The sequence below is a fragment of the Spea bombifrons genome, chromosome 4 (genome assembly GCF_027358695.1).
Source record: "Spea bombifrons isolate aSpeBom1 chromosome 4, aSpeBom1.2.pri, whole genome shotgun sequence".
NCBI classification, from domain to species: Eukaryota; Metazoa; Chordata; class Amphibia; order Anura; family Pelobatidae; genus Spea; species Spea bombifrons.
Window position 1 is genome coordinate 49125379 of NC_071090.1, and position 23599 is coordinate 49148977.

General features: G+C 34.9%; 1 protein-coding gene across 2 annotated transcripts in view; it reads left to right on the forward strand.

Moving 5' to 3' along the window:
• SYT1 (synaptotagmin 1) overlaps nucleotides 1-23599 on the forward strand; it is a 71016-nt gene that overhangs the window by 13849 nt on the left and 33568 nt on the right. The window contains exons 2-5 of one of the 2 annotated variants that reach the window (XM_053462018.1): nucleotides 348-532; nucleotides 5313-5453; nucleotides 7992-8159; nucleotides 19739-19906. In XM_053462018.1, coding sequence (XP_053317993.1) covers nucleotides 348-532; nucleotides 5313-5453; nucleotides 7992-8159; nucleotides 19739-19906 — 662 coding nt within the window. The remainder of the gene's footprint in view (nucleotides 1-347; nucleotides 533-5312; nucleotides 5454-7991; nucleotides 8160-19738; nucleotides 19907-23599) is intronic. The other variant, XM_053462019.1, reaches the window with a different exon arrangement.

Consider the following 23599-nt stretch of genomic DNA (forward strand, 5'->3'; position numbering starts at 1 on the left):
ATGGGAAGTATGTCAAATAAACATACTTTTTGCTTACACATCTATAAAATAACCTCTCAAACCCACAGTATTTTATTTAAAAAATATCACACACTCTTAATTAATTATCAATTACCAAGAATGTCACTGGGAAGATGATTATTCTAGAACATGTATAGGTCAAACATCCTTTCAAGTTCTTGAATTTTTAATTAAGAAATATTAAACACTGCATGTGATTTGTAAAGTAATGAAAACTGAATTTTATATTTGATTTAGATTAGGCTGTCAAATATTTTTCACTCCACGGATGAATACATAATAGTTCCTCATTCTTATAATCTGTTACTGTGTTTTTCCACTTTCAGTACCACCTTGGGCCTTAATAGCAATAGCCATAGTTGCCGTTCTTCTGATTCTTACCTGCTGCTTTTGCGTCTGCAAGAAATGTTTGTTCAAGAAGAAGAACAAGAAGAAGGGAAAAGAAAAGGGAGGGAAAAATGCTATTAACATGAAGGATGTTAAGGATTTAGGGAAGACCATGAAAGACCAGGTAAGGAAAGGCTGTGCTTTCTATATCACCCACAATGCTCGCTCACATATTCACATTTAATTAGACTTTAACTGTGTATGCATGTATGTGTGTGTATGTGAATTATTTGTATGTGTATCTATAGCTGCATTTTCTGTATAATTTTCAAACATTATTTTTAGAGATGAGTTTAGTTACAAGTCTGATAAACATGTAAGGGTGTGTTGTGTAAATGTATGGATCACAAAATTCATACACAACAAAGCAATGCTTACACATAAACACATCTATGTATGAATATATTACAACTTCAATCAAAACCAAGTGAGATCGATTCCCTCATCCCGTGCTGTCATAGCGAATACACTGATTAGATATATATTTCTAATATATATCCTGCAACATTAGGTATATAACTAGTCTGTGTTTCAAGTTCAAAGCTGTACTGTTGCACCTTATAGTCCTAAATGATCCAAAGCAGATTACATATTGATTTAATATTGATGTAGTTTTTAAACAATATGTCACACTAGGCCATTCATAAACCGAAGGGCATGACATGTCGCTTGGTATTGATTCCATGTTGTAACTTGCACAAAAACAATAGATCTGAGTGGTCTTTTAGTTTTTGCTATCGAGGATGTTTTAAATAGTTTATGTTTTATTAACAAAAACATCAAAACCTAAAATACTAACTTCTACTTATACTGCATTTTTTCATAGAAAAATCAGGATCTGCAATGTTATTTTTTCTGTATGCTATTTTTTTAATGCATTACTGATATAAAGAGCTCTTACTGATTTACTATCTGTTTCTGTGGCGGCACCTCACAGAGGTTGTTCTTTCGTACTTCATAAGGCAATGTCTAAAGATATTGTAGTTACTTTACTTTAATCCTAGGTATGCTATTGTCTTTAAAATAGTCGTCCACATCTCTAATTCGTTTTAATAACCTTAGGAAACTAAGAGAAGCTAGTGACCTATATCAAGTTTTAGAAAATGCTAAGTAATTATATTATAGTTGCCACAATACCAAGTAGCCTTACAAATTGGTTTAGCTTTAGGTTAATTTCCCATAATATTATTGAATATCTTAACATCGTAATGCTCAGCCTAATGTTTAGTGTGTAAATCTGATTTCACCAAACGTAATGTTCACTGTTGATGGTGCTCATTTATCACTAGTTGAGGTTTGCATTCCTTTTAATGTTTGCAGCTCCTCTCGTAATTTTATACCCAACAGCAGAGACCAATTTTCCATAGGACCCTAGGCAGAATGTTATATTAGCCAACCCCCGTCGAGGCACATATAGTGTATGTAGCTCCCTACCTTTGCCTTATTTGAAATCCTCCTCCGAGCAACAAACGATCTGTAGTCATAACTTATGTAGCATTCACATGTTGGTAATTCCTATTAAGCAGGTTGATTTGCAATGTACTATATCTATTATGTAAGCCGAGTTTATTAATTCACTGTGTCTGAATGGTCTTTATGCAGATTCCCTGTTTATTACTAACATTGTGCTATTGCTTACAGCTTCTATTAACTATGTTGAGTTTGTTTTGTATTATGTCATATAGTCTTGTAAAATATACTGTATTATCTCTGTTACTACCTGGAAAATTGACCCATTTATTTCAACTAGAGTATGGGAGGGGTTTCAAAAATAGCTATAATAATTGATCAATCATTGCAAATATTTGTTTTCATTAACTTTTTTCTGACTTACCATATAAAGTCTAAATTACCATATAAATTCTCTCATACGGCACGGTATAATTTAAATATATTAGTGTCTGTCCAGTAAGAATGAGGCTGCCATCAAATAGGCAAGTATAAGTTAGGTAACTGGCACATGCTCATGTTATCAATATTTTCTTAAACCAATATTATGTCTACAATAACAAGAGTATGCTTTATATTACAGTTGTATATGTTATCAATATTGTTTCACTTATTTGAAGATGCCAGTGAGTTACAAAATATGTTTAATTAACTTAAAAGTGACATTTAGGGAGAATGGGAACTGTTTCACGAGTTTAGGAATGTGGTGGGAAGATAACGTGACAATTTCAACTGAACACGATCTTAGATGGTTCTGTTGAGAATCGTCAGGCTTTTATTCTTGACGCAGCTAGGCTGGTTTTAAATTAAGTTTATTATTATATGTTTTTTGCTATTTTATAAAGACCTTACACAACTATTTGCCTTATGCTCTCCCTTGTCAAATAGGTTGTTATTTGAATAATTATGTTATTTCTTATGGTATCATAACTATTTTTAGAAAAATTGTATATGCATGGTATATACTGTATTATAATTAGGATACCAGTTTTGCTGCATTATGTATAATATATGCATGCAGTTTGTATTTTATTGACATCCCTAGTAAACATGAAGAAATGCATAACCTTCCTTATTTAACATGCCATCGTGCTATTCCCATGATTTCATGGATGGTAAACTTATGGAGATATACAAATCTTGTTAAAGTTTTTCTTACAAAACTGGTTATACTATTAATTAAATTGAGATTGGAGCATGTGTCACAATTTAAGACATCATTTTGCCCACCTTAGCACACTTTTCTTGACCTATTTCATGGCAGCACATATTAATATAAGGTACTCAACCAGGGACATAAAGACACTTTTGTTATGGTCACTTTTCCATGGTTTTTATTGCTGTTAATGTGTGGCTGTCTTAATTTGATTTCTTCTGTGTCCTTCCTCTTTGTGTTGTATCTCATGACTGTTCTGGATTGTCACTTGCGGTAGGTTTGTTTTCGAATTTGGATATAATATAGACAGCTAAAACATTCTGGGATTAGTTGTCTTGATAGCTGGGGCTTCTCAGTTAAGATTAATCCACTGCTTAACTCTGCTTAATACATCAAGAGGCTGAACTAAATTGATTTCATTCAAAAGTAACTAGGGACATTCCTCCAAACATGAACAGAATTGCATTAAAGAGTTAAAACAAGTGTAACTGCTGCAAACAATATCTTGTTTTATATTGACAGAGCAATGATTCAGTGTAGGTTGCGTTTCATTACCAGTGTCACTTCAATCGACCTTCATTAAGTATTAATAAATGCACCACGTTAACTGTTTAATGCTATGGCGTTGTATTAATATTATTTACCGTGCAAGAAATGCAACCAAAAGAAAATTAATCCATCACTATCAGGATTATGTATGAGGAGTTGTTTTGGTGCAAAGTTTGAACTTCGGTCTAATTACAAAGGCAAGCAATGGAGTGGGCCAGTAAGCGGGAACATTTCATTGGTTGCTATGGTGATAAGCCTACTTTTCGAACTTTCCACCACAATCTCTCTTTATAAACAACCCTCTGCGTTTTTATGCAGTGAGTGAATATCCCACATGCCATTTCCTCGTAGTGATTTGACAACGGACAACGGAACCTCTTTTAGTCTAGGTGTAACAATACCATGTGAAATAAAAGGTAAATATATTGCACCCCCTGGTATTAATATATAATGTCATTATTGTTTATTAAAAAAGGCTATATATTATTCCATAAATAGCATGGACAATGCGGCCTATTAAAGTTTTTTTCACACTACAACTTTAACAGTTTGTGAAATGTAATTTGTGCTTTGGATGACACAAGATGCAGAAGGTGTTCATTAGCCATCCAATGAGATTACTAGTGGGACCAAATGGCCTCCGTGTGTGATAGATAAAATCACAATCAGTGCCCAAAAGCTAAATCACAGCGCTGAAAAGCATTTAACATACTGGCAAAAGATAATGATTGTCGTGCCAAATATATTCCTTAGTTAACATCCATCACATACTTTACTGCAGGTTTCATGTTGAATACCTTGGCAAATGAATATTTGATCATGTGCTATGATAGTTTGCACATTCTTTCAAAAATATTCCACTAAAATTTGGTTTCAGTTAATCACCAAATATTTGCAATAAACCTAAATAGGACCCTGCTACTAAAATGTGATGCTTCATCTTTCTGTATGGTTTTTTTTTTTAAGAGAAAAACAGTTTGAAGTCACACTGGTTTTATTGAACGTTTATATATTTGATATCCGATTACTTTAAATATTTTTTCTTTAAAAGTTACTTTTCAATGTTATTTTAATTCAGCAAGAACTCAAAAACTCGTAAACGCTGTAGTTTACAAGATTTCAAAGCCTCTCCTTGATTTATTAAACATGCATCATTTTGAAAACATGCTTGTATTTTAATTAATTTAGCTCAGCCTAGATTTACATTGAAGAACAAATGACATAATTACCCTAACGCATCGCAACTCTTTTTCTCTGTGAGTTGCCCTCGCATGATGGTACTATATGTTTGTGTAGATTAATACAGGTGTCCTTTTGATATATTAAGATTGGTAGGCACTTAACAAGCAGCCTTGGTTTTTTTATTGCATGCTACACAGAATTTTCAGTATCCTTGAGATACAAGTTTAAATTCTTACACATCTATTAGCATGTTTACGGGCTGAACTTGATGATTTTTTTACCAAGAAACCCAGTTTCATAATATAAAATTTAGATGCAATTCTTACAGAGAGTTATACTTTATCGAAATTTTGCCTGCTTTGTTCCTATGGCTAAATCTGAGCTCCATTCATTGCTTTATTATTGCCTGCTGAGTGCCTATTTACATTACATGTGAGAAATGCACATCACAAAAGTATGGCTGGATCGATTTGGCCTTTCCTTGAAATGGCTTCCCATTGAGCCAGAATGTCTGGAAGTATACTGATAACATTTACTAACTCTAGCATGCTATATATTCAATTTGTAGGCCTTAAAGGATGACGACGACGATGATGATGATGATGCAGAAACTGGCTTGACTGACGGAGAAGACAAAGAAAAACCTAAAGAACAGGAAAAACTGGGCAAACTTCAGTACTCTTTGGATTATGATTTCCAGAATAATCAGGTTGGGTTTTTTTCTTCATATGATAACATTTCCTTCACTGTAGAAATGTTATTTAAACACTGTTAAAGTAGGACAGAAGCAAGGGATGGTTGTTGATTTGCCCAGCCAAGTGTCAACTGCTTAAAACATATGTAGCAGACAAAACTCTCAAGGTCCCCCACTCCTGTACAACACACATTCTGCAAAAGAAAAAGAGTAACTGCACATAGAACACAAAAACAATCTAGTCCTTGTATAATGTTCTTATTAATACTAGACCTCCCAATATCTAAATGACAAATGCATTAAACCATTAAATCAGAACAGCTGCCCCACTTATATTGTTTATATATATATATATATATATATATATATATATATATATATAAGCATTAACATGGTATACTTTGATAAAGCATTAATCAACACTATTAAGAAGGTGTCGTAAAGCGTTTTTTTTTCTGTGTTCAACGGCTTATTTGGAGTTAAAAATAAAAAATAAAAGCAGCCTATCATTTTGATTTAACACAAGTGCATTTCAAATAAAGGGAATACAGAGAGTATTTCAGAAGCCTGTGGATCAAAGAGACCTCATCTTAATGTTCAGAGCAAATGCAATAGCACAAATCCTCTGTTCTCTTCCATTGTGACTGGTCCACTCAATAGCCCTAGAATACAATTCAATCAATGGGGAACCTTATAAACCTCAAACAGCAAAAGCCTGCCAAAGAATAATAAGTGGATGAAATTGGTTCTTACAAACACATTTTGCCTTCTTTCAAGATGAAAACAAACTAGTGAACTTTATTGAAAGAAAGATGTTGTTCTGACTCTCAATGCTGCAAAGTCAAATAAAAAGTCATTGAACTCTCCCACTGTGTAAAGTATGTGCAGAACAATTCTAGTATATTTAAGAGCTGTATTGTAAATACCCAGTCTTGTGCCAATAATAAATAAAAACTGTTTCCATTGCCTAAGATTCTAAAAGTATAAGATAGCGTGCTGTAAAATCATGCGTTTCTATGTACCTGAAGAGAAAGGTAAAGCTGTGATTGACTCACACCATTGCCAAAGGATATCAGGTAGGGGTCCAGCAAGCAGAACTCCAGCAAAGTTGTACATGTCTATTTTTTCTGTAGGGATACAGTGTTTATTCCACTCATGCCTTTTTTTTAGTGTAGCGAGAGGTGTTTCATTTAGTTTCATTTTGTGCTCCAGATGAAGTGCAAGCACTCCCATTGTTTTCACTCAAGCGGCAGTATTCAGGCTTAAAACCTAACAGCACCTGTCAATGCCAGTGGCTCGCTTGCCTTCAGAAACAGCTAGCATACTTGCACAGTAAATAGAGCATATATATATATATATATATATATATATTGTATAAACCTTGTGACCATGGGAATTTTAATCATGCTAACGTCGAGGTCTAATGACCAAATGAGTGTGGTAAGTGCAGTATGACTGGACCTCTGCTCTAGGATCTGCTCAATGGGTCCAAAAATTCTCATAGTTCCAATCACAGTTGAGTTTCCAGTAAATTTGACCAAAAAGTGACAGTATTTGCGTGAGACCCAAGGAGGCAATGAGAGAGGTAGGAGGCACGTCATTTTAATACTGGTCATACGCTAGTATTCTATATTAATAAATGGAGCCATAATAATCCATTGCCTGGCTCAAGTAATGAGCATAATATTAACACATTATTATGAAATATAACTGAATAATATTGTAGGTATAATATATAACCACGTTATTTATATGTTTCACATCTTAATTAGCTGTGCATAGTAAAATGTTTAGCATAGAGACTATGAAAAGGAATACCAAATGTACTACTAGTTGCACAATTCTGCTGTTATTCAGATTTTTGGATTTTTAATTTTTGAAATCATAATTGTAATTCCCCTTAATCTGTGCCTTGCAGTAATCTTAAAAGATGAAGTTCAACTAAAGCACTCCAGGAAAAGCGTTCTAGCTTATTTCCTGCTGATATTGTTTCAGAAGACATGAATAATTTTTCCACTCCAATGGGTATAAATCATAAACTCATTGTTCAGTCCTTCAAGTAGGGTGTACATATGCAGCAGTATAGGAGCCATACCTATATCTTGAATATAAATGGAATCAGAATTGCATAAATTACAGTCACATTGTCCTTTGAAGTACAGTAATATACAACAGAGAGGACAATTGCTTTTTGTAGCCAAAATGTAGTAATTTAAATTGTCACTGGACATCTCGAAACCACAATCACCAAAACCCGAGAGCTGTAAGGGACATATAATAGTGAAATAAAGGTTATAAGGGGAAATAGTTGTAAGTAATAGTTGAAATAATGTCAGGGTTATTCTTGTGCCACCACCCTATTAATGTATCCTCCTGCTCATCTGTGTTGCATTGACCTTGTGGATCAATTTTGTGTACAGGATAAGTTATGTCTACTTCCAATTCATAATTCTGAGAAGTGATTATTAAGTTGTAACATGTACCTATAAATCTCAGTTGCTGTTAATGTCTGTGAAGTGGAAAGTGAGGTCTCTTGTATTCTCCTGTTTTCAGCTGATGGTGGGGATTATTCAGGCTGCCGAGCTTCCTGCTTTAGACATGGGGGGTACATCTGACCCTTATGTGAAAGTGTTCCTGCTTCCAGATAAAAAGAAGAAATTTGAAACAAAGGTCCACAGAAAAACTCTCAACCCGGTCTTCAACGAGCAGTTCACTTTTAAGGTATTGTTAATATTGTTTATTAAAACAATATATACGGTATGTATAGTTGGTAGAAAACAAGTTTGAGCCTTGTCGGCAGAAAAGCAAATAGTGCAATTCGTAGTGTTGATAAAATATTCAGCAGCTGTAACCACAAAGAATTCATCAGACCACACAGCTGTATGCAATAAGCCTGGCACAATTTAATATATTCTGTTGTAACTACTGGATACTGCACATAACCATTAAATGCTCAACTGCAATTGTTTTTATTTTCCATGCCAGATGGAAAAGACATATTATAAGACGTGTTACTCATTTGATGTAGAACATCAGTCAGATGCTTCACAGAGTTGGCACAGATTCTGCGCACGCCACATGCTGCTCCGTTCTATGTACAATACCTGACTAGAACATCTGATTCAACCCTTCAGATAAACCAGCTATATCTATATAATTATATAATTCCAAAAAACCTCTTCATTTATAATTAGCCCTTCCTTCAGCACCCCTACAAACAACTGTACAGAGGTAATGATATCAACAGGGAATTTAAATAATAATCTGTATGTGAAGCAATTTTAAAATGGGTTCATAAACGATACTGAATAGTTTATATATTGCTGACTGGAGTTAATTAAAATCAGTGTTTTCTACCCAAGCAATGCCCTAGAGCTCACTGTCTGATTGGATGAACTGTCAGTTTATAACATACACTGAAATCGCATTCCATCTGTCAGTGCAAGTTGTGCAAATGTCTTGTAATCTCAATCTGTCCTCTAATATTTCTGTACAAATGGCTGCCAATTAGCGTTCTATCCTGTCTATAGGTGGATGACGGCTGCATCCAGACAGATGTACAAAATGCAATACATCTGCTATGGATAGTGTTTAGACATAACATAACCAGCTAGATTACAATGTAAAAGATGTTGTAAGCATAATCCATAATAAATACAAAACCAAGAACACGGTATACTAATATGTACCATAATCAAGGCGTTCATGAAAACTTTAGAATGTAAAGTATTTAGGTCTTAATTTTTCCAAGTTGTTAAATTAGGCAATTTATCAACATGTTTTGAATGTGAATATGACCAATAGAAGTGCAATGATATGTAGTATTGCCATTTGTGCTGTATATTTTTTTATTTATGCGTTAAGGAGTATTCCTACTTATGGGTCCATTGGAAAAAAAAAAACTTTTCCTTTGCTTTCACATGTCTCTTTTCAATGCGAGGGTAGTGATAAAAACTGTGTGTCTCTTTTCTGTGTTCACACCAACACAAGAGACTTATTAGTAAATCTACCTTTGGGAATCCCACATGCTCTACAGGCAAACCAGCTCGAGGTCTATCCCTCACCAGCATCTCACTATTCCTCTCCCCATCATTCTTTTGCACCTCTATCTATATGATCTTTGCGTCTCCTTTCTCCACTGTAGTCAGTCACAAGATGCAATGGACCCTTTGGAACGCTTGAGACCTGGGTAGCTACTGCTTTGGCCCAGCTTAGATGCTTAGCATGACCATGACTAGAAAGAGGAAAGTTGTTATGGCAGAGTGGATCAAAATCAAGTGAAAGATACAAAATGAACATGAAATATGAAGTGATTATTACGTGTCTTCACTAAACACATACAACACGTGTTTATCAATGTTCCTGTTTAATATATGCATGGAAATATGCACAAATAATTTTGAAGATGCCTTAGGCTGATACATTCCTTCTAAGAGAATGGAATAAATTAATTAGTGTTACAGAATAGGAATTTGGTATTATTTTTAGAACAACGTAAGAAACAGTGAAATTAAAGGTCAAAATTAACACAAAACCTAGATTTAAACAAAAAGAAAACACATTATTTGGGTGATATAACAAAAATAGATGGTGCTATGTAAATCAATAAATAATAATTTTTTTAATATGAGGTATTACGTTTTTTTTTTCATTGCTCGCTGAAACATTGTTCATGTATGTCATTTAAAATTGGTTCATTTGAACATTTCAATACATATATACATGAATCCTCCATTTTTTTATAAAATAAAAATGACGTTCATAATTACATATATAGTCAATTCTTTTTTTTTTAAATAGTGACTTGTGCATTTAGGTTGAGTGGTTTAATGTCACCTCACTGCATTAAATATGAGTAATAAGAAACCATTTGACAGGATTAACAGAAGTTTTGGTGCTTCATAATGCATATGAAAATGGTTTCTTGAATGAGTCACAGTCTAGATTCTAGATTTTTTTTAGTTTTGTAGCCCAAATAGTAGCGGGAAAAGAAACAATATAGTGGCATACTTACCCAGGCACTCCAGGAGTTATGACATCATGAGCATCCCACAATGCATACTACTGTGCTGTGGTCTATATACTGATACTTACGTAAAACATCATGTAGAATGATTAATATGCATGTGTATATACGTGTTATGAATACAGTTGGTATAACCTTAGACGTGACAATTCCCCAATACTGAATACTTGAAGTCAACAATGCAGTTTTCTGTATATACCACTTTTTAAACATTATTGCGCTGAGAAATATACAAGTCTCCCCAATGTGCCTTTTAGGTTTCATGCCGCATTATGTGGAAAATCTGTTATGGCCATTTCTCAAAACTTCACCACAAGCTGGAATGGGAAATTTTAAGGCAACAGGAGTGTTTAAAATGATGAGGGTCGTTTCACATACTTGTGCTGCTGGCTGCTGTTGTGTCTCTGCAGTTTTAGACATATGGCCATTACTGGTTAAGTACAATGTGTGCAGCGCTTCAGTAGTGTAACTGTAGATCCATTTGTCACTTTCATGGTGGAGGAGGGTGGCACTGCACGCAGAACAGCTATAGATTTTCTTGCCCGTAGCAGGGAAAATCAAGCAATTTTTTATAGCTTTCATTCAGCTTGAATTATATTATGATAGCATATATCATACTTTAGAACGTTCAGCTGGAACTCACACAGGGGTTAAAATACCAAAGGGTTGATTTAGGTATATTAACATTTAAGTGAAAAGTCAACAACAGGCCTAAGGTGTATTAATGTAAATATGAATAAACTGATGTCCTTTAAACAACAGCAGTAGCTTGGCATTGGATATATTGCTGGAAAGACACCATCTTATTAACATAGAAACATGAAAAAGTCAATTTAAAATTTGCTTGAAAACAGGTTAGTTGTTTTTTTTAATATGCAATGTCTTTCTGCACACCGTAAAGATAACCACAAATGTCGAAAAATCCTGAATATAATTAAGGAATTTTATGCAATAAGGGGCTGATTTTAGCATTTTGAAATTGTGTTCTTTTTTCTGCCAACATTCTGAGCCATTCAACAATTGCCAAACTCAGTGGTTTTATCTTTCCGTTATTTTGTGTGAATATAAAGAATATGTTAGGTAAATGGATTTATGAAAATAGTGAATTTATGTTTTTCTATAATGAATACTATTTTTCTCAATTGAAACGATTAGCCCAAAAAAGCATTTTAATGCAATACATATACATATATATATATATATATATATATATATATATATAGTGAGATGCTTAAATAAATCCAATCAGTGTTGATATTAAAAAAAAAACACTGTCCAAAGAATACAATATTTGTTAATGGGAAATAATTACCTGGGCTGCATTTTGAGCAAGATATTGCATGTCCCTAGTGAGTGATGAGGTGGAAGAAGTCATGGGGTTTAGTTCAGTTACTTGTTATAGAATCCAACCGATTATATATTATATAGAATGATTGTTTGAAATGTCTTTTAATGCATATTGAGCTCACTGTTTTTTTTTTACATGTATACTCTTAATCTAGATTTTCTTGGGGAAACACTCTGCAGATGTATAGGAAATGGGTGGGGGAGGAGTTGATTCTTTTTTAAATTAAATCACTCACAATAGGTCTGTTTCTTTAAAACCTATTAGTTAGACAGCTAATGTGTTGAATAATACCTCTTATGAAAATGGTTGATGTTGTAGTAAAATAAGACTGCTTTGCTCAGCCTTTTGAAAGAATATTCATTTGTATAAAATTCTACAAGCAGCAAATAGAAAATCTGCTTTGAGATGAAGAAAAAATATTGAAGCATATAATTAACAATTGTTTTTAAGAGATGGTTATTTTTGTTCTTGTTGTTGTCGGGGCTTTTGCTCTTTAAAACCTCCCTAGGACTAAATATTACTGTCAGCTTAGCTGTTTTTTAAATCTGTTCATGTCACCAGGAACTTTCCTTCAGTAATTCGTCATCACTCCATGTCATCTTTTAAATATCTCTTTAACTTGCATCCCATTTGTTTTTCTGTAGGCCATTCTCATTTCGACAGCATCCTCAGTCTTATGTGACAGCTTTAGTTCCCAAACAGAGACAATAAAAGATTCAGGCTTAGTAATCACTCAGTAAGATGGATATCCCCAAAGGCTTAAGCCTTTACTGTGTGCTAAAGTCTTTTTTGACCCCTCTGGTAATTTCCGCTTACAATAATTCTTTTATCTTCCTTCCCACAGTAAAAGCTCCAGCTTTTTTTGTGAAGATTATTAAAAAAATAAGAAAACCTCTGTTTTCATTTTCTTTAACCCCTTGAGAGAACAGCACAACATGATGGTTTTTAATGTCTCACAGGTGAAAGAAAGATAACAGTTTAAGGGTTTTGTATTCTTCATGAAGACGTGCAGTTATTTTCATGAAGCATTTTAATAATTGACATTATCAGATGGGTTTGGTATTATACGACTGAATTGGGTGTAGCCAGTAGCGATGGGATTTCTTCAATGTTTATCTTCTATTGGTCGAACACAAGTGATTTATTAGTCACTGATATCCAACTATAGATTTTTTCTATATTTTTATTTTCAACAGCCTACGTGAGCATTTTGTTACATATAGCCATTTCTGACATCTGACTAAAATCATAGAAAAAGCAGTCAGAAATTGTCCTCAAAATCTTCGTAAAACTATGCTGGCTTTTTTATTGAGATTGAAACTGACCTTAATTAGCATTTCATGATGGGTAAAAATTATGACACTTTTCTAATCATAAGTGATCAGGTTTTCCAACAATTCAGATGACCCTTATACTACTTTGACATTACTCAGACAGCTCTATTAGTCAAGCTAAGTGCAATCATCTTTTCATAATATTTAAACATGTTCACATTCTTCTAATACAGATTCCTTCTAACGTGGATGGCTCGGCTACTTATGTTTTTCTGCAATTAAATAAATCCTTATTTTTACATCCAAGCTGTTCAAACCATGTTGTTATGGCTGTATTTTTGTTGTTACAACTGCTTAATGGAAAAGTGTTGCTCATTAACCAGTTGTAGTTCATTGAGAAATCTGGCCAAAAAACATTTTGAGAATCAAACTCACATTTCAAATGAAATGTGAAATATCAAATTATATGTGGCTTTTTAACTTTTAAATTGGTCTTGTGTGGAACATTTGTGACCCAGGTGCACATTAGCAGTTTTTGGATCCATTGGTGCTAAAATATATCACCCAATCCCAGTGCCCAGTACACACATTAGTCTACATAAACGGGATAGCAACAAAAATGTGATGAACATTAAAATTCCACTAAAATTTTAGAATAGTTAGTTGTTTAGGATGTTGAGAAAGCAGCTTGTGCTCTAGAATTTGCAAGCTGTTTTCTCTAAGTAACTGATAAGGTATTCTTGATCTGAGCCGCATCTGTCACTCACTGGTCCTGTAGTGAGAGAATCCCAACATCAAGAGAGGTTCATACTAGATCCTTTCTACTGATTTACTCTAGTGAAGGAGCAGTGAAAGAAAAATACAGCGCTTCTTGTCTCACCTAATAGACACAGATGTGTGCTTACTGGCAGCTGTCTGGCAGATGCAGAAAATGTGGTGTACATCAGGTGATACATAGTGTTTTCTGAAAATTCAAGCACCAACAATAGAAACATAGAATTAGTCGGCAGATAAGAACTATTCGACCAATCTGCTCTGCCTGTTTTTCCTGTTTAGTCTTAGATTCAGGATAGCCATGTGCCTGCCACATGCATGTTTACATTCCATACTGTATTAACCTCTATCACTTAAAAAAATTAAAGTAGAGTTAAGCCTTTAAGTGTGTTGGACATGTTGTTATACTCACTTCTAGTGGTATAAACTAGCTGCATTATTATAAGCAGGAAAGGAACTAGGAAAGGTTAAAGGAATATGGGACGGCGTTTATGTGCAATGTTGTAAGTGTCCTTAAAGAAGCGGGTCTTGAGGGATTTGTTGAAGTACCGAAGGCAGGGGGAAAGATGGATAGGCTCGGGGGGGGCAATTTAGAGGATAGGGGAAGCCCTTGAGAAATCTTGTAAGTGTGCATGAGAGCTAGAAATCATAGGAGAGGATATAAGGAGATCACTGCATGAGTGGAGAGACAGGTTAGGAGTATATTAAGAGATGAGTGATGAGATCTAGGTAGGGGAACCTCTCTGAAGGGCTTTGAAAGGACTCCTGAAATGCAAAGGCAGCCAATTAAGAGAATGATAGAGAGCGGAGAGTAAAGCGATGGGAGAGAAACATAAGTCTGGCAGCAGCATTCATGGTGGACTGTAGAGGGATGAGACAGGTAAGAGGGAGACCAGCTAAGACACAGTTACAATAATCAAGGTGGGAGATAATGAGGGCATGAACAAGAGCCCTAGTGGCATCCTGTGTTAGGAAGGGACGGATGTGGACAATGTTTTTGAGATGGAGATGGCAGTTTTTAAAGACAGACTGAATGTGGGGGTGAACGAGAAGTCAGAGTCAAGGGTAACACCAAGACAGTGAGCATGAGGAGACGGGGAGATGATAGCACCATTAACATTAAGGGAAACTGATGAGGGAATCCTAGCACTGGGAGGACGGAAGATGAGAAGTTCGGTTTTGGAAAGATTGAGGTAGACATCCGGGTAGAGACAGATGCGAGACAGTTAGTTACATGATCTAAGACAGAAGGAGAGAGATCAGGAGAGGATAGATAGATCTGGGTGTCATTAGCATACAGGTGGTATTAAAAGTCAAAGGATAAAATTAGTTTGCCAAGTGAGGTAGTGTAAAGAGAGAACAGAAGGGGACGTAGAACAGAGCCTTGGGGTACCACGGCTGAGAAGGGAAGGGACAGTGTTACCGGAGACAGAGACGCTGAAGGTATGATCAGAGAGGTAGGAAGTAAGCCAGGAGAGAACAGTGTCAACTGGTCAACCTCCCTTTTTATGGCCTGAGAACAAGGAAAATCAAACTTTGTTATCTGAAATTCTGTGTGCAATGAAGTATGTAGCTTTGGTTTTAAATCCGAGAAGTCAGATTTATTTTAAAACGTGAAGAGATCTTTGAAGTGGCTTTTCCACCAGACTTAATTTTCTGTAAGCTGTGCCATATGGCAATCAGCAAATGAAGTGTCAGTCCATTTCTGAAAGGCTGCCAGATTTCATATGATAAGCCTACACAGGTGAAACCTAGACGACAAAAGCTGGTTTTAACATGACAAAATATGGAAAATTGATATAACTACATTAACTCTTTTTAGCTATTTTGTCTAGTTTCCTTATATTAGCTAGTATAACAATGTCAATTTTCCTTATTTTTATCATCTGAGGTTTACCATGTGGAATTTGGCAGCTTTTTAGAAAGGGACTGACACTTTATTTTGATTGCCGTATGGCACAGCTTTAAAACTCATTCATTAGTCGACTGAGGAGATTAAGACTCAGATATTATTTTGTTTACCACAATTCAGCAGGGTAAATAATTCTGCATTTTATCTACTACGATAATAGAAGTTCTTTATATATAAACAAGAACGCAGAAATGATAATCACAAAAATATATGCAAAAAAAGAGAAGAAAATGAAGTTTTCCCTTTACATTAGCTACTAAGTAGACGGTTTAAAAAGTATATAGTGCATAACTTGTAATGAAGCAAAGTCGTTAACCTTAATATTGGCAAGCAGGTCCTTCTCTGCCTGATGAAGCAGTTTGTTTCTGCCTGTCAAATAAAGTTTGCCATGCAAAGGACAATATGGTGTAGTATTAAAATATTTTAATTTCATTCATATAGATTGTCACAATTTTTGATGTGTTATCTACATGTGACATTAGTTGACATGAAAATTGTGTAGAATATTGTCTATGTTTTATAAAACAGGTGTTTAGTGTTGCTAAGGCCAAAGAATACGACGTACGCATCTTAGCTAAAAACAAATCTACAAAAGCCTTCAGTTTCTATAATTAAGCCTGTGATAAAATAACGCTAGTAAATAAGCAGTGTGTATTGGTTTATACAAATGCAAAGCCAAGACTTTTCAATAAATCTAATGCAGTCATGATAACATTCAGTGGCTATATAACCACGCAACACAGTAATTCCAGAAATGGTATAGAACTATTAAAAGTGCATTGAACCATTCTCGGCCTTCTTTTCTGTCTTCAGCATTGAATAATTTAAATAAAGAGAATGGAAACAAAAGAAATAATTGTACTATTTTACCAAAAATAAACACTCTGTGGCAACTCTAAATATCTAGAAACAGTGGGAATTAAATGAGTGTTTTAATAAGGAGCATTTCTATGATGTTCTGCTTTTCTAGCAAGCATTAAAAAATGATGTTTTGCCACTTTACAATAGTAATTCCAGATATGAAAGAGTTTTTTTCAAGTTTGAGGTGAATTGCTAGTGTGCCATAAAACCCACAGACACTAGTTTACTTCTCATGTAAACTAATAGTTTTAGAATGAGTACAGGGCCAGACTGGGGAACACAAGGTGGCTTTGGCACTTTAAGATCAGCAACCGCCTGATGACATAGGTGCAGCCGGCGGCTGGACATGTGTGGTGGTAATTTTCATGGTTATGCTCTGGTAAAGTGCATCCGTGCATTCCCAGACTCTGGCCATATGCTGCATCTCCCGGCAGATCAGATGCATATGGGCTAGAAAGGCTTTCTGGGCCTGAGTTACTAGTTCCTTCTATTCGATTTGGTATTCTTTCATAATTCGTAGGGTTGTTACTTAATCTTAAAATTTTATTGGCAACTTTTTTTTTACTCTGCAGAAAATGATTATGCATAATTGTTAGCTATAGAGAGTCACTAAAAAGTTACTTTCCAATGCTTACTTCCTGGAGAATTCTATCTTTTTCCCCAGTGGAGAGCCAGTAACCTGAAAATACAAGCACCAACCTTTAGCTATAGCACGCTGCCGCACTGTCAGAAGTAAGAATATTGCTATTGGTAGGTTTCCTGTCATGCAAAAAAGAAAAAGAAACAAAAAACAACACAAATCAGTTATTGGAGAAATTGTACTATAAATTTGGGTATTACCGTATTTGCTTGAATACAAGACAAGTTTTTTTTCAGGGAAATCTGGATCCTCCTCTCTGGCAGCTGGTGAAGGTCTGAGCAATGCGCACAGACATTTGCTACTACCCGGCACTTCCACTAGGGCTTCTATGACCGAGTACTGGCGTGACATGCCCTTCCGGTGCTCCATCCTAAAAGCCCCAGCGAAAGTGCCAGCCAACAGCAGCTGAGGTTGTCTGTGCGCGTTACCGACTGCCAGAGAGGAGGATCCCCTGCAGCACTGCAGGGCACCTGGATCCTCCTCTCTGGCAGCCTGTGAAGGTCTGTGCGATGCGCGCAGACAACCTTCACTGCTGCTGCCCGCTACTTCCGCCGGGGCTTCTATAACGGAGACCCAGCGTGACATGACCTTCCGGTGCTCAGTCATAGAAGCCCAGGCGGAAGTATCAGGTAGCAGCGGAGGTTGTCTACATGGTGGGGGGGCAGATGTGTATAACTGGGGGCAGATGTGCATAACTGGGGGGGGAGGTTGGCAAATAAAAGGAAATAAAAACAAGAAATAAATGTTTCTCAATCATAGTTTTTATCAAATATGAAAAAATTGTTTACATTTAAATTGTTCTTTTTTTTCCTAAATAATTATTCAAATTTTGGGGGGGTCTTCTTATAATCAGGGTTGTAATCGAACAAATACGGTATTGATTCTACTGATTTGCATGGGCAGAAATATTATTGTTTGAGTTCTAGATATATGGTACAACGACGGACATGAAATTTAAACATCTATTTAATACTAATACTAACATATAAAAGAAAGGATTTAAATATATTGCTAATATACAAAAGTTCTAAATCATTTGTATGTTTATTGTTCAGATAACAAAATTCATCAATTCATGCACAGTTCCATTCTGAATAAACACAATTCCAGTTAGCTAAGGTTTTTACTTGTGCTATAATGAAGGCTAACACATTTAAAAAGGTCAATATTAGCAAGCATACAGAGCTAGAATGAATTATATATTTTAGTCAATGAATTCATAAATGATTAGTAAATCTAAGGCGGCAGTCTTTATTATGCATTGTAGAATCAAGGGTAACATTTCCCATTGTTTAATGCCTAAACATTTTGAAAGTGACATTTAGGTGACTCTCCAAAGGGGATTACCTATTTTCTTGACTATTGAAAAAGCCATTAAGTTAACAAAATGCTCTATTACCTTATTTCCAACTAAACATAACTGAACCCCCAGGATTCAATTTATTACTTGACACGTGGTTGACGTTATATTTCTTCTAAGTGCCATGGCACTTGGGATACTAAAATTAGAGTTTTTTTAGCTACTGACATTGCACATTGTAGGTATAGAATTCAGTGTTCCCAGATTGTGGCTGGGGCAAGCAGATTCACATTATTTATTTGCACATAAATAACAATAGAATACTTTTTTGCAACATTAGAAATACAAATGACAGCCAAAAACAACAAAAGAAAATAGGCACAAATAATGTGAGATCATTATTAGATAACGCAGCTCTCAGATGAGTCATCCCAAATGAGTCATCCCATTAGCTGCAATGATATCATAACATATGGCATCATCATCATTAACAATAGTTTTGGAATTAAAATGTGGATTGTAATTTTTTTCCCCTCTAAGTCAGTAAATGAACGTGATTCTAGCAACTCTGAAGAAATAATATACTAGATTTTACAAGTTACTGAATTATTTTATACCATGGTAGTCCTATGCAGCTTTGGGCAGATCAAACAAATTAATGGACAGATTTTGGTCTGCTATTATAACAGCAATTGGAAATGAAAGCAGAACTGTTCTTCCTCTGCACCTGCTACAGTGTTAATAAATTGTCAGGCACAAGGCATGCCAATGTATTTTACTGAGCTAAGCTTAAATGCCAACAATAAGATAATAATAATTTAACAAAATATTTATCACCTGATGGTTTTATTATTTTAATTTATATACAATACTTTTTATGTCTGGTATCCTATTACCATACAAACTGTTGGTGGTATAATCATTGGATATATAATAATATTAACAAGAACATTTTTTCCAAATATTTTCTGGTCACTACACTCATTTGTAAATCATACCATAGTCTGCAGAACAATAAATATTCTGTTTAGTCATTGATGTTAGAAGTCCACTGCGAGCGATGGAGCATATTACTGCAGTTGAATGAAACAATGTATTTAGTCACTCTGGAGGATTATATGAAATAAAGAATCCAATCACAATTATTGTATTTTTCCTTTTAAAGGTGCCCTACTCTGAACTGGGTGGAAAAACATTGGTGTTGACAGTGTATGACTTTGATCGGTTCTCCAAGCATGACGTCATTGGGGAAGTGAAAGTACCCATGAACACAGTAGATTTTGGCCATGTTACTGAAGAATGGCGCGACCTGCTGAGTGCTGAGAAAGAGGAGGTAGGAGAATTTCTATCACTATTTTATTTTGTGGGTCTCCTGATGTTTTCTTAAGTCTTCTTGCAACACTAGAACATGAAAGGGGTAAAATGTGCCATCTGATCTCTTCCTTGTGATACCTTCAATAAAAACCTTGCTATATTAAGGGCTTTTGTTTCATTTGTTACCAAGGACTTTTGGAAATGGATCTCATTCTTTTTTATCCTATATATACTTTTTTTTGTTTCATTTTCTTACATCCTTCACTGGCCTCAGACTTATTGCTAATAGCCGTACGGCACCTCCTGTTCTTACTATGATAGCTGAGTGTCACTCTTAAAGATAATAATGATAATTTTCCACTGCAAATGCATGGAGGGATTCATCAGAATCATCTGTATGCAGTTGTACCCCCATCTCCTGGCTTGCAGGACCTGCATTCAGCCCTAACTTTCTCACGTGAGATTTCAAGTGGTCAAAACGGGTTACAAACGGGACAGTAGGTTGCAGTGTTTTAGAAAGGTACATTTTTAATTAATATTTATTTACATGTAAATAATTCATATTAAGCTACTTCAGGTAATTTAAAAAGCATTTTTTTTTGTTAATGAGGCTTTATGGGGCATTTTGTCAGAACTGAATCGACCCTGGAACACCATTTTCAAATGTACCTCCGAATGAACGTGAGGATGGATTGTCTCACCAAAGAGTGGAATCATTGACTTAGTGTTTCCCTTTGTGGAAAGATGGGCCTGCTTCAATGTTTCATTACAAAATAATGGGAAAAATATAAGAATGGTGGAGTTTTTTTAACACATTTTTAACACTAAATTCCACTCAATCTTTCATCTTAGTAGCAACTCTCTACAGTCATAGCAGCTCAGGGCCTTGACAGCAGGCCAAAGGATTCGGTCCCAGGTATTATTCAAAGAACCCATTATAATGTTAATACAGATATCATTTGGGTAAGGGGGGATTTAATAAAAATAAAAATGCATAATTTGACATTTCCAGCTACCAGCAAATTGTCGTTATATGACTGGTTACAATGGTGGCAGGAGCACCAACACTTTTGTTAATTAATCCCCATTTTTTTCTTAGCATAGGCCCACTAAAAGGTGAAGGGTAATTTAAAACCCTTGCTTAGTAAGATATTAACCCTTTTTTTATTAAGGTTTTAAAAAGATAGCATGCTAAATAAAATTAATACTATGCTCAAAACATTCACATGTTGACTACTATAAGAAAAAGTATGCAGACTAAATGATTGCTTCCACTTTCATTGAATGCTCTGTGGTATTGCAATCATTAAAATAAATAGCTCCATTCAGAGACATGTTCTCAAATCTCTTTAATTTGAACGTTAGAGATTATAAACACTGTTTCTTGAGCCATAGTAAGAAACATTCCTGGCTAAACCATTCACTGCAATAAATATGTGACCTGCTTGTACTGGATATTTATAATAAAAAATATGCTAGTTACAGGGAGATTTTGGGGGTCTGCGAGAGAAATCGAACATATGCCATCAGATATATTGGCTGCTGCTGATGAAAAATGATTGCTACATCCGTTACTATTTTATCTGAAATGCAATCAATGAGTCGACCATTGAGCTTTATATTAGGAAAATAAATTAATCAGGACTTTAAAAATAAATTGTTTAGGAATCAAAAGTCATTTTAAAAGATTAAACAAAATTCCTGGTAATCCCCAGGTTAGTGGACTGGATACACCACTATGTCTATATGTATTTGTGCCTAATATATCCACTAGTTATGAGCTCCTTAAAAATTCACTAACTTTAAAAAGATCGTGTTCTTTTACAAGACCAATGTAAAATGAATTTGCTTTAAATATGAATGTGCAATCCAAGTGAGCTTCTGCTATAGGAAGAGCTTGGCTGGGCCTGTCCAATGTATAGTTAAATCATGTTTAGTCTCCTTACCCATTAAATTATGTATTATTTTGGGCCATTTTTGCTGAAGAACCTTACTGTTGGCCCTTCATAATGATTAGTGAACTGAGGGAGCTGAAACCACAACTCTCCCTTTGGAGAATAAACCCAGTTGTGTACAGTTACATTACGCAGCAAAGGCATAATTACTAGCTTGCCTGTTTATAAAAAATACAAGGTACCGGCCAGTAGAGCTAAAGATCCTTTTTTTATCTGGCTAGAATATTTATTCTTTTAATCCTTACTCAGTTTCCCCTGGCTGTTTCAGACGACAAATGTAAACCCATATAACACAAGTTACGTTATTTCCATTGGGCTATATATAACAACTCTACATTGTTCTATGACTGCAGGTGCCAATTATAACGACACCACTATGTTTATTATATTTCAGTCCATTAACCAAGTGTCATAAGCACAACAGGAGCCATTGCCATAAAGAACACAATGGCTGCAAATGAAATGTCTGCCCAGACCACGCTGATGTTTTGTTAAGTGACACAAACCTTACATGAATACAAAGAATAAACGTATACACTAATTGCAGCAAATCAGATTTACAATAACATGTCTTTCCCCATACATTTTATTTCACAAGGCAAAATTATATATTTGCACATTTTATTTTGTGTTTTTCATCAGTATGTTCAATAATGCTGATACATAGGTACTGGGCTCAGCAGGATTAAGTCACTTAAGGGTAATTCAGTAGTTAATTAAGATCTATTATGTGTTCAATACATCTTTTTAATTTGGCTATTACGCACTTACCTTGGACACATTATCATTTTAATCCTTAAGACTGTATTATTTTATACCAACATACCTAGCTTAAAAAATGTCAGCTACTAATGGATTTAGTTCAACAAAAGCCTGTACAATACGCATTAAGTATCTTCATTATTAGCTTTCTTTGTCTAGATTTATGTATGGGTCAGTTAAAAGCACCAATAGAAAACAGTACTGTTCTCATTTATAATTATTTGGAGTTTTTTATTTATATGTTATTCTGTATGTATTTATACACATATACCAACTATTTATAGATTTCCATATGAAGGCATCTGCAGAAAAGGAAATCAGGTTTAACTGTGTAATGCCCCTTTTGACATGTGCCAAAAAAACCTCACCTGATCTGCACCTTCAGAACTCCCTAGCTGTACTTTAATATGACAACTAGCAGTTGGAAGTATGCATCAGGAAAGATGAAATTATACATACAATCATTCCTGTCAGTTTCTGAGCTAACCTAGTCATTAATAACTTCTTTAGAATTATTATGGAATGTAAGTTACTATACATGCCTGTCATTCTCTATATGTGTAATGTCACTTTCATGGGCTCCATGTGCATTTGACATTTATGTAAAAGCAGACAGTTGTCTAAAAAAGCTAAGGAGGGGAGAGACTTTTTTAAAAAAAATATTTACTTTTAGTTACTTTTTACTGTTTGGTTTGGCATATATGTGGACATAATTCTGTCTGTCTGCACTGAAAGCATTGATTTCATTTAGATAATTCAATGTAATTATTTTTTTAATAATGCCAGTACAGACATATTCTTTGATTTGGTTTATTCTGTGTGGTGTAACAGAATAGAATAGAGTTTATATGTTGGAGTGGGAATATATTCCCTTATTTATGTTATGGTATTAGATGTAGCTGATGATTCCACTGAAAAAAAAGGATATTAAGGTGTTTATATTGAGGTCTGAAAAGTTGAAAAGAACCCTTAGATTATACTCATCATAAATTAGC